The 12,104-nt window shown below is 38.1% G+C and overlaps 1 protein-coding gene across 4 annotated transcripts in view; it reads right to left on the bottom strand.

The window, feature by feature from the left end:
• frmd6 (FERM domain containing 6) overlaps positions 1-12,104 on the bottom strand; it is a 102,307-nt gene that overhangs the window by 26,823 nt on the left and 63,380 nt on the right. For 3 of the 4 annotated variants that reach the window (XM_072698865.1, XM_023839892.2, XM_023839894.2), the window contains exons 2-6: positions 10,287-10,533; positions 10,081-10,171; positions 8,540-8,619; positions 8,381-8,457; positions 6,815-7,001 (exon numbers count right to left, since the gene is read on the bottom strand). In XM_072698865.1, coding sequence (XP_072554966.1) covers positions 6,815-7,001; positions 8,381-8,457; positions 8,540-8,619; positions 10,081-10,171; positions 10,287-10,385 — 534 coding nt within the window. In that variant the 5' untranslated portion in view covers positions 10,386-10,533. Of the gene's footprint in view, positions 1-6,814; positions 7,002-8,380; positions 8,458-8,539; positions 8,620-10,080; positions 10,172-10,286; positions 10,534-10,925; positions 11,027-12,104 lie in introns of all 4 variants that reach the window. The other variant, XM_023839893.2, reaches the window with a different exon arrangement.

Raw genomic sequence — 12,104 nt, 5'->3', positions numbered from 1 at the left:
CTTAGAGCTAAATACAGGAAAAGTAGCAATTAGTAGGGTGTGGCAGAGGGGTCAGCTGCTTGAATGTCCAAAAACTGATGAAATATTTCCCAAAAAGGCACACAACCACTTCCAGTGACATTTATAAAATTTCAGGCCCTATTCCAACAGCTTCACCACTGTAGAGAGAACTCAAGAGGGATGGATGAGACCCTACCTGAGGCATCACATCCACACTGTGACAGAAGCTACACATGTACACCATCATCTGATATTTTATTTATTAATTAAAAATCGCCATTATAAATCATGGTGGGCAGAACAGTAGTTCAATGGGAGGCACTGCTGCACACTTTCATGGTTGGGGGGTCCAAATAAATCCTGATCCCACTTGAAAATAAACAAATAAGCATTCACAGGGAGGGTGTGTGATGGCTGTCTCCACAGCCACACAGCCATTTTGAAGGGAGGTATCATTGATAGATATTTTTATGTTTGAGTTTGTTTAGTTTAAGTTGGTAATTAACATTCAACAATTGAGTGCAAACCATTAGCCGCTATGGAATTTCATTTCACTGTTATGCTGATGGCACACAGCTTTACATGAAAACTGATAAATACTCCTCTGCAGCATCATCATCACCATCACCATCAATGCCATCGATACTCAGCCTCTATCTTGAGGAGATCAGATTGTGGATGAAACAAAATTTTCTCAAGTTAAACTGCTCTAAAACTGAAGTGATCTTGGTTCTCGACTACTGCAGTGCACTTTTCATTGGAATACCCAACAAAAATCTTCAAAGACTCCAATATATACAAAACAGTGCAGAAAGGATTCTGAGAGTTCGAAAATATGAACATATTACACCCATTCTTCAGTCACCTCACTGGCTTCCCATTTCTGCAAGGATCACTCATCAATGCATCTATGGAAATGCCCCCCTTTACCTAAAAGAACTACTTACCCCCCTAACCTCAACACTGTCTCTACGATCTACAAATACAAATCGTTTCCTACTTCCCAGGACCAAACTCAGCACCATTGGTGATCGGGCCTTCTGTTCTGCTGCCCCTCGACTATGGAACACCCTCCCAGACCATTTGAGGGCACCACAGACAATTGAAAATTTCAAAAACAGAACTTACGGATTTTCATTAATTTTGCAGGCTACAGGTTTCTTATTTATTGATCTACTTGCTTGTTTTAATTGTTGTTTTAATAGGTGTTTATACGCTTTTTTAGGATGACTTTTGTGGAACTTTGAGATTTATTTTAAATGTAAAGTGCATTACCAATAAAATCTATTATTATTATTAATTTGGTTATTAATATTTCTTCAATTGACACATTTAACCACTGTTTACTAGATGAGGTGTGCACATTTAGTTAACTGTGTAACAATATGTTAAGCGCCTATTTAAGTTTATTAATTGTTTTGTTTCTTTTTGAGTTACTGTGTGGGGACTGCTGGGGGATTCCTCGCTGCTCCAGGCAAAAGTTTGCATTTAGTTTCTTTTTTATTGTTTAGATATATTTTTGGATTTAACTTAATTTGATTTGATTTTGTTTTGTTTTGATTGAAATATTAGCAGACTGTCCTGTTTTGACCCTTTTGGGTCTTGTGGTCTGGCCAACCAGTATAAATACAGTAGCCCTCATGGTGTCTTGTTTAGAAGAAGGTCCGTTTGTTTGGTTTAAGTTGTACTGTTAGTTGTGTTTTTGATAAGTTGACCTTTTTTATGGGCCCATGGGGGTATTCCACGAAAGTAGCTAAAAAAAGGCAGACTTTCACGAAAAAGTCAGACTCAACCTACCTCCATCTCTAAACATAGCCTCACGTCGTTCCACGAATGCAATTCAGTTTTAATTAATCAAGGTTCATTCAAGACAGACTTGCATAGTCTCACTTAGTGCACACACCCACAATATGGGGGCAGCGTGTGGCTCAGTGGGCTAAGCCTGTGTACCTATAATCACAAGGTCGCCGGTTCAAACCAAGCCTCAGCACGTCTGTGGGTCCTTGAGCAAGGCCCTTAACCCCCAGCTCCCTGGGCGCCCCAACAGGTGGCTGCCCTTCATGGACAACTTACTCTTCAAAGAGCAAGCTGAGGGAGGTGTAAAAACAATTTCCCCACAGGGGTCAATAAAGTATCAGTTATTATTATTTAAGAAGCCCAAATAAATGGATGAATGATAAATCGACCAAATGAGTCAGAAACCCTGTAAAATGAGAGCAGTGTTTCTTTCCGCCGCAGAATAAACGCTGCTGATAGAGCTGTATGAAAAATACAAAGATTGCCGTTAAAAAAAAGGCAATACTGTGGCCATAAACACAGCCAGGGAGTTAGTTTGGCAATGAATTACAGACAGAATAAATATATAAGTTACGTAAATGTTACAAGGGCTTAGTATAGCAGCATGGTGGTACATTGGTTTATGATGTCACCTTGTAATGTGAAAGTCGCTGGTTTGATCCCCTTAGCCAACAAGGACCCTTCTGGGTTGATTTCTCACCTGTCATTATTACTGTATAATATTATTTGATTTTCGTAAAATACTTTAAATCACATTCGTGTGAAATGTTCTGCACAAATAACCGTATGTTGTCTTTGCTATTTTAGTAGTAAACTTCAAAGTAGACAGTGACTAAAATATTTATATATATATTCCTGTTCATATTATTTTAATGGATTTTTTTCCAATTACAGTCATTGCTTTTCATGTTTCACCTTTGTAATATGTGTACGCTTTTATTTTACAGTAAAAAAGCATTATAACGGACTTCCAGGAACCTGGCAAAACAGTCCGTTACATCCAGAGTTGCTGTATGCCCATAACATAACTACAGGACACCATTTACTCATGCCACACCTCAGCAGACACACTTGTGGTATAGATTATTATATTGTACATGTAGTAATCCAACTTTACCTGACTATTGCGTGACTATTAATAATCCCAATTACATATTTGCGCTGGATATCACCGGCACGCCACGTGCCTTGTAGGCGGAACTGCATGACCGTTATAGCCGAACAGAACTACAGCTAAAAGCGGCCCTGGGGACCAAATTGTTTGTCCATTATAAGCGAAATTCCGTTATATGTGAGTCCGCTATAACCAATGCTTTTTCTGCATGTTCTTAAAGGCGCACGGCCGGGACCAGCGGACCTCGTCCGTTATAGACGATATTCCGTTATAAGCGAGTCCACTTTAACGGGATTTTGCTGTAATTATTTTGGAATTAATTGGAATGCTAAGACGTGATTTTTATAGGCTTTATTATGTTGATTATGTAGCAATCTCAGCTCTGTTCTTCATATTATGGAAGTATCATGCAGAGCTTTACTTCAGAAAAGATGGTTTTTATTCTCTGCTTTCTCGTCTTGCTTTTACTCACAGCACTGACTACAGGGTTCCATTTTTTATATACGTATATACAAGACTCATTCTCCCACTAACTCAAACAAGATCATGTCATTCAATTAGATAATGTAAAATATAATGTCAGATGAGGACATATAATTCAACAGATTACATGACATGAATATTAAGATCGCGGAATTTCGTCCGACGTAACGATCTTTCGGGAATCTGTTCCCACACGTCGGCCATTCTTTGAGACAACGCTAAACTAAGCGAGACAATTAGCCTGGTCCGGACCAGGCTTGTTCGCAGGCCTAAATTACCATGGTAATTCAGCGGGGATTAATTTAAGACACGTCGATGGAATGGAACTCTCACTTAAGTAAGACTGACTTGTCGAAATAAGTCAGACTTTCCCTTAAGCCTGCTTCATGGAATACCCCCCATGTTTATTCTTTTGTTAAACTGCTTTCTTTTTGTAAATAAAAAAAAGGATTTTTTTTCCCCCAATCCATCTGTGTTCCTCGTGCCTTCCATCTTGGTCCCTCACAGTGCCTGTACTTTACTTTCTCAAGCGACAAAAATATATAATTTAATATTACGATATTAAACTGTTAAACTGAAGACATGCAGCATTTTACTTGACTTGACAGGAATTGACTGAAGTATCATTTTACCAAATACCAAGTTGTCAGTAAATGAATACCAGAAAAATATCAAAGTCAGCTTGCCTACACTATTGCATGCACACTTGATAATGGATGTGGACGGTACAACCATTTATACACCCTGAAGAGAAAAACCTATTTGTCTTGTGCAATGTGTCCATAACATGTTTTTCTTAGCTTTTAGATAAGCCATTAATCAACACTATCAAGACAAATATTCTGTAATTGGACATCAAAACCAGATTCAGGCCAAAATTGCAGTGCATTGTGCAAAGGAAAACTGTCTGACATCAAATCACTAAAAATGCAGGAAAAAATATCTAAGTTTGAAAGGAACATAAGTAGACCTGGAAAAGAAGTGGACACAAATGGAATAAAACAGAATATGCGGAATAAACAGAAGAAGAAAGTGATAATCAGCCTATACCAAAAAGTGATACGATACCTGTTTTTTCAGTTTGTCTGGTTTTATTTTTTTTACATAATGAAATCTAGGTGAAGTACACAAGGAAATGCTTCTCAACATTTGGTGTGTTCACTTAATATCAAGTATCAAGCATCACCCCTAGGATTGGATCCAGGGATGGGTACCAGTAACCTTGTTCTGGACAGGGCCGTTCTTGCCAAAAGTATTGGGACACCCCTCCAAATCATACAGGTGTTCCAATCGCTTCCATAGCCACAGGTGTATAAAATCAAACACCCAGGCATGCAGACTGCTTCTACAAACATTTGTGGAAGAATGGGTCGCTCTCCGGAGCTCAGTGAATTCAAGTGTAGTACTGTGATAGGATGCCACCTGTGCATTTGTAAAATTTCCCTGCTACTAAATATTCCACAGTCAACTGGTAGTAGTATTATAACAAAGTGGAAGCAATTTGAACAACAACAACTCAGCCATGTAGTGGTAGGCCAAGTAAAATCAGAGAGCAAGGACAATGCATGCTGAGACACAGAATGTACAGGAGTCGCCAACTGTCTGCAGAGTCAATGACTACAGACCTCCAAACTTCATGTGGATTTCAGATTAGCTCAAGAACAGTGCGTAGAGAACTTCACGGAATGGATTTCCATGGCCAAGCAGCTGCATCCAAGCTTTACATCACCGTAATCTGTCTTCTTTTCAAAACGTCCATTGTCGGAAGTATTAAAGTTTTTAAAATTAGGTTAAATCAACAAAAAAGGAAACCATGTCACCTTTCTGTGTTTTACCTGCATCGGGGGCGTGTAGTGCCGCCCTCACCTGAAGATCACTATTCGCATTGTAAATAGCCGCATTAGCGCGTATTCAAATCGCATTCGCATGGTAATTTGATGAACAACGCAGCGGTGGAACATGATCCAGATACATCCCCATCTGTGCCATAAAATGGGGTGGGGGACGTGGCCAGGTGTAAATGGCTCATTCATACACATGAAAGCTGCTACATATTCAATGAAAGGAGCCAGAAATAGTGACATGAGTTACCTTTTTCTTATTTATCCAACTAAATGTTGCAACTACACCATTTAGTGATCTTCATGTAGCCAAGACTTTGGTGATCAGATATCTGGGATCAAAACAAACTTCCACCATTGCTTACTGTCTACTTTTATAATGTTTCAATTTGTGTTGTTACTATGTGCAGTTTGGTTCCCGTATAGACATAACTGGCGCAGTGTCTGCCTCCTTGGCTCAAAATCTTACTTTGTGGGTGTTTGCCAACATAAGGATGTATCTCGTCTCCACCCTGTTCGTGATTTTCATGGGCAGGATATCAAGGTGCAGCTGTGGCTGAAAGGATGTTTGGCATGGGGGACTAGAGGTGACATTCCTATTATGTGCATGCAAATTCCAGCATGACTGTATGAGAACCAGGACCTTTAAATCTGAGGCCACTGTGCTCTCTCAAATAAGAGTGAATTGCTCTGTTTCATCGAGAGAGGAGAGAGGAGAGTCTGTCCTAAGTGAAGGAGTTCAGGTACCTTAGAATTTAGTTTACTGTTGGTGGTAGAAAAATGTGATTAACAAAATGATCCATTTAGTGGCTGCGTTTTTGGGGGGACTGAGCAGGTTCATGGTAATGAAAAAAAAGCTAAATCAACAGACAAAGCTCACAGTTCAGAAACTCTATGTTCACCCATGCTCATGGCTATGGCCAAAAGAACAAAGCCATGAGTGTTTGCAGCCAGAAAGAGGTTTCCTGGTTCAGTTTCATGTTCTGTGACAGAGTGACAAGTTTAGCGATCTGAAGGGACCTCAAAACAGATCCACTGCATCCTTCGGAAGAGGAGTCAGCTGAGGTGGTTCAGGTGTCTCATAATGATGCCACCTGGTCAGCTCCCAAGGGAGCATGTCCCACTAGGCAAAGACACACTGGACAGATCTCCTGGCTGTAGTGAGAACATCTGATGGATGCCCAAGAAGGAATGAGATCCTGTGGCCAAGGAAAAGCCAGGACTGGTATGAACTGCCCAGCTGGCTGCCACTACCATCATGGTAGAAAGATAAGACAACATTGTGTTTGCCTTTGACAAAGGGGTCTTTTTTAAAATTTTATGTTCATATTTGAACTTATAAAATTGTTTTAATAATTTTAACTCTGTTGTTCAACACTTTATAGCAGGCTTTTGCCCCATAACCTGTTACACAGTGTTAATACTATTAATGTCAAAATAATTTCAAGTAAGCATACTGTCAAATTATGAGAGTGATTAAATGGAATTCAGTGGGAGTCTATTTCAAGAGAGCACAAACTTAGAACAGACAAAGTATGCTTCATATGATTCTGTTTGGGTACTGTGGTTTGGCACTTACCCATGGTGGAAAATAGACTTCAGGTTCAAAGTATTTTCCAAAGTGCTTGTTACGCTTGAAGTTTCCCAGATCTGCTTGTAGTGCAAAAGCCGCCAAAAGGAAGTAGGCTTCTTCCCTCTGGACACATTGGGACAAAAGTACCTGCTTCCTAAGGTGCCAATAGTAATAGTACCTAGCTGACCGGTCACTGCAACAGAAAAAAAACCTCATTGTTGATATATAAATAACATGCAAAATTTATTCCAGATTAATAAAATAACTGTTAACTGTGAGTATGTATTATACGGAGCCCCTAAGGGGACAAAGGAGGAGAAAAAAAAATGGCAGAAGACAAAAAAAAAAGTCATGTTTTGCGTTATAACCCAAAACTTTTGCGATATAACCCAAAACCTTTGCGTTATAACCCAAGACTTTTGTGTTATAACCCAAAACTTTTGCGTTATAACCCAAAACCTTTGCGTTATAACCCAAAACTTTTGCGATATAACTCAAAACTTTTGCGACTTTGAACTGGAAATATGAATAATCAGTCAGTGTAAGGAACATAATTGATAGGAAAACATGGAGCGTTTCATTGAATTTTACTTTGGTCCTGGTCTGACAATATATGGACATTCAGTTTGTTCTCGGATTTAGGCATGATGTTCACATAAGTCTGAGGCAGATTAAGAGGATTTTATGTGAAAGGGGATTATTTCAACGGAAAAACTACTCCGACTTGGGTGATGTAATTAACTTTATTCGCGAGCAGCTTTTGTACTCTGGGCAGCTTCACGGTTATCGATGGATGTATGCAAAATGCAGAATAAATGGACTTCATGTGAGAAAAGAGGATGTGCGTTTGATTTATATTAATTATATTAATTTATTATAAACATGAAACAACAACAAAAAACTAACAATTCTTTAGGCTTAAATCAACCTCAACAGATTAGCATTAATTAGCAATGTTACTGAAACGTACTTTACCAAGGCTTGCTTTACAAATTACTAATTATGGATTAAACAATCAAATCTTACCACACTGAACTCAAAAATTTTTTTAACCGTTAAATTAGATTAATAAGCGAAGCGGGGATCAACCACATCATGCAAACAGCGGCTTTGGAAGTTGCACTTGAATGACCAAAAGTACGCTAGTCACCTGATTTTATTGTTGCATTACTACAGAAAAGTTTTGGGTTATATCGCAAAAGTTTTGGGTTATAACGCAAAGGTTTTGGGTTATAACGCAAAACATGACTTCTTTTTTTTTTTCCTTCTGCCATTTTTTTTCTCTTCCTTTGTCCCCTTAGGGGCTCCGTAGTATTACATTGTATTATAACCTGTTATTTTGACGTTGTGGGGACCAAAGATTTGTGAATTCAATCAAAAAACTAAAACTATCAAGTCTCATATTTTGTTTGGTTACTTGTGGTTAAGGTTAAGGTTAGGGTTGGGTAGGGCTTAAAGTCATCATGTTGGGATTAGAGTATTCCCCAGAGAAATGAGTCCCCACAAAGATATAATTACAAATCGGTGTGTATGTGTGTGTGTGTATATATATATATATAAAATTTCATTTACCTAATCAATCTTCCATTTTCAACATAATATTGAGCCCTGAAGTGTATGATCATTGGTGGTCCAAACTGGTCAATTCCCTGTGGAAAACAACATATTTTTATTACAACTGATGAAATATCCTAAGTATATAATCATTTGATCTTTTTTAATTCTCCTTACCTTACTGGCCTCCTTCTTCCATTCTTTTGGGCAGTACTTGGACAGCTTTTGGTTCAGTTCCATGTAAATGTGTTCATTATCTGAAAGGAGAAATAATAATAGTTTAACAAAATAAAATCTCACTCCACATGAAACAACAATTAAAAATAATTCATCAGAGAGAATGAACCTTCTCTAGCTGAGACTCTGCTATTTTATGTTTCAGTGGCATAATCTGCAGAGACAATTCCACCACCCGAATCCCAGCGGTACTTCTAATGTCAGTCTTTTCTTGTTCACCAAATTTTTAAAATAAATTAAAAAGAAATTTGATTGATTTATTTTGTTTGATAATTCACATATTTAATACATTGTATATCTTCATTTTTAGTAGTCGAGACCAATTACTCATGAAACATGCAAGCATGCATATGCCCGTAACACTTTCACTGTGACATGAGCAAGATAACAACACCCAATCTGGCTCTAAAAGAAGCTTGTCTGGAATCACACATTAATCTGATTCCCTGATCAGCAGCAGAGAGACAGATAAGCAGAAGTGTTTATCTACAGACCGTGCTGCCTATTATCAATCTTATGAGTTCACATCAGTCAGACAAAAAGAACAAGAATATCATTAAAAATGAAGCACGAGTTACTTACAAGCACATAATGGTTTCTTGAGTACTTCTGCAAATAGGTTATTTTATATCCAATTTTCATTATAAACCAAACTACAAAAGAATGTGCCTGCCCAAATCAATAATAGAAATTTAATATGGTTTTCATAGGTAATACACCAATACAGAACTTACTGTGTGCTTCATTAATTTAAGTTTATTATGAGAGTTCTAACCAAAGTGAAGTAAAACTAAGAAAGCAGGGTCAGCCAGTCTCTGGGCCCAACAGTGAAATCACTCTGCCTACCCAGGAACTTGAACCGGCGACCTTTTGAAAACCTGTACAGTGTCCTACCCAGCTGAGTCACACACCACACCCACATTGCAGCATGTTTCAGCTATGAAACCTTCATCAACTCATGCCCGTCTTACCTGTCATTCCATTTAGTATACATATCAACATACTAACATTACAGAAGAATTGATGTGTCATGATATGATCAAATTTCAAGGGCCAAAGACTAAATTTGGCTTAAAGCTTCTAAACAGATATTTTAATAATATTAATTGATACTTTATTTAGCCCCATGGGGAAATTGTCTTTATGTCTCCCTCAACTTGTTCTTTGTAGAGTAAGTTGTTTGTGAAGGGCAGCCACCTGTAGCAGTGCCCAGGGAACTGGGGGTTAAGGGCCTTGCTGAAGGACCTACAGATGTGCTGAGGCTGGGTTTGAACTGACAGCCTTCTGATTACAGGCACACAGGCTAAGCCCACTCAGCCACACGCTGCCCCCATTTTCCAAAAATTTCCACAAATCAGACAATTACATCTGTAGTTTCCAAATGGAATCCTTTCTTCATTTTAGGCATTCCATTTCAACAATCATAAATCACCAGAAAAAAAAACATATATTGGACATCAAGATAAAAATTTGCGCCTTACTCTGAATGACACTGAGTCCAAAGAGATGACAGTCCTTCAGTCGGAGTAGGTCACAGACCTGGACAAGTAGCTCTTGACATAATGTTTTTACCTGTAATGTGACAGGCAAAGGAGCAAAAGTAATAATCAGTTAAGTAGCAGTCTTTTACCAATTTCTGTAAACTGCCACCTTTTTGTTGAGTTAATAAAAAACTTTGGGGACTCACACTAACAATGATGTTGAGGGTGTCATCATTTGGAAGAAAAACACAGACACAGCGGCGGTCCTGCATAGCTTTGTTATTGTGGAAGTTCAGTTTGTTCATCTTTTTCTGAACAGAACAATCTCTGTGAGGGGCACAAGGCCCTGGGAGCCTCCTGAGCTGCTCCAATGGAGAGCGGCGTCAGTCCGTCAGGAAGGGGACACACAAACCAGCGTAAGCAGGTGACATCCAGAACATCTGGGTTCTGCAGCTGAGGAGAGGAGGGCATATGTGAATTGTGGGTGGGGAATCAATTCAGTTACAAATTAAAGAGTGATAAAAATCGATTTTAAATAATCAATTCAAACGCATTGTAATAGTCGCTACTGCCACTACTAATAGATTTGCCCAGTTACACACATATTTTTTAAATTTAATTTATGAGAAACCAAAATGTTCCCAAACTACTGATTTAAGAGACTTGACAGGGTATTTGACTCACAGTCATAACTAGCATAATGGTTTCCGTGTTGAACATTTACTTATGAATTTAGGTCTCATCCATGTCAAGAAATGTATTAATTTGTTTCAAATATTAAAATATGATGGAACTGGGAGTTCTCTGCCAATTCCCACCTCTAATGCAGCCGTTAGATTACTTACTTGAAATTCAACAGAAGTAGTAATTCTGTAAATCCATAAAGCTCCCACATCACATCTGCCAGTGTTACTTCATGCAAACCTTTTCCCCATTGTAGATTGCACTTGGGAAAGTAAGAGTTAAACCCTTGCAATAGCTTTTTAACATGGATTTTAGAAGCAATACTGTGCAATGGTACAAAAAGTACATGTTTTATAGGCACCTTATGATTACAGGGTACTACTGAGAACTTGATGAAAAATGAAAGTATTCAGGGGATCTATTACTGTGCAGAATTTTTACGCATATGAGAAAATAGGCCAAGAGGAACCAGTTTTGCAACCTCTAAATTATATTTCAGGCTAAAGACTGCTTTATGCATTAAAATGTCCCTTGATGTTATTGAGTTTTGTTCACTCTACATTTGCTTACGAAAACTACCTATATACATATTGTATGTTAATTGAAATTAAATTGACTGATCACCCATTTAAGACTAAAAGTTACAGATAGGTCTGTAAAGGTTCTTGCATTATTGGTTGGCCTTTGAAAATGGCAAGAAACGTGTTTTTTCCTCCCAGCTGTATGACCTGGCTTAAGTATGTGGCTGAGCAGCCTCAGCGAGCACAAAGAATTACAATCCTTTAAAAAATGACTTACTTGTACTTTACTTGAAACACTTTGTTACCTTTTACTTTGTTTACATAACTAGTTTGGTCCATACACTTCTGCAATACTTGCATAAGTAGTATGTTAACTTCATAATTGCATAAGACAGTTTGCTGGGCTACTTCACAAATTATTTCTGGCCACTTTTAAATGTTTTAATATGGACATGAAACTTTTTAACACTTATTAAAATAAATAATTTGAAATAAAACTTCAAGGAATACATATATTGTCCAGGTGACAGCTGTAAGACCATCAAATTACTCCAACAAGCCGTCTGCTCCAAGCTAACTACCGCAGCATAATCATAATCAGTGTAACATCAAAGAAGTTCATAAAACAGATTAGTTCAATAATGTCAGCTGTGCAACAAACAAAATTCATTTTAAATGCTTATTCTCCCAACTTATACAAGACAGCAGGCAGTCATTGGCATCATAAAAGTTTGTGAAAGGTCTATAAACACGGGGTTAAAGAAACAATTTAATTGGTAAAAAATGAGAGAGATGTATTTAATAACCCATATAGTCCTC

Source organism: Paramormyrops kingsleyae, chromosome 14, assembly GCF_048594095.1.
Source record: "Paramormyrops kingsleyae isolate MSU_618 chromosome 14, PKINGS_0.4, whole genome shotgun sequence".
Taxonomy (NCBI): domain Eukaryota; kingdom Metazoa; phylum Chordata; class Actinopteri; order Osteoglossiformes; family Mormyridae; genus Paramormyrops; species Paramormyrops kingsleyae.
Note: the sequence above shows the minus strand (reverse complement) of the source record. Positions and strands in the feature narration are given on the sequence as shown.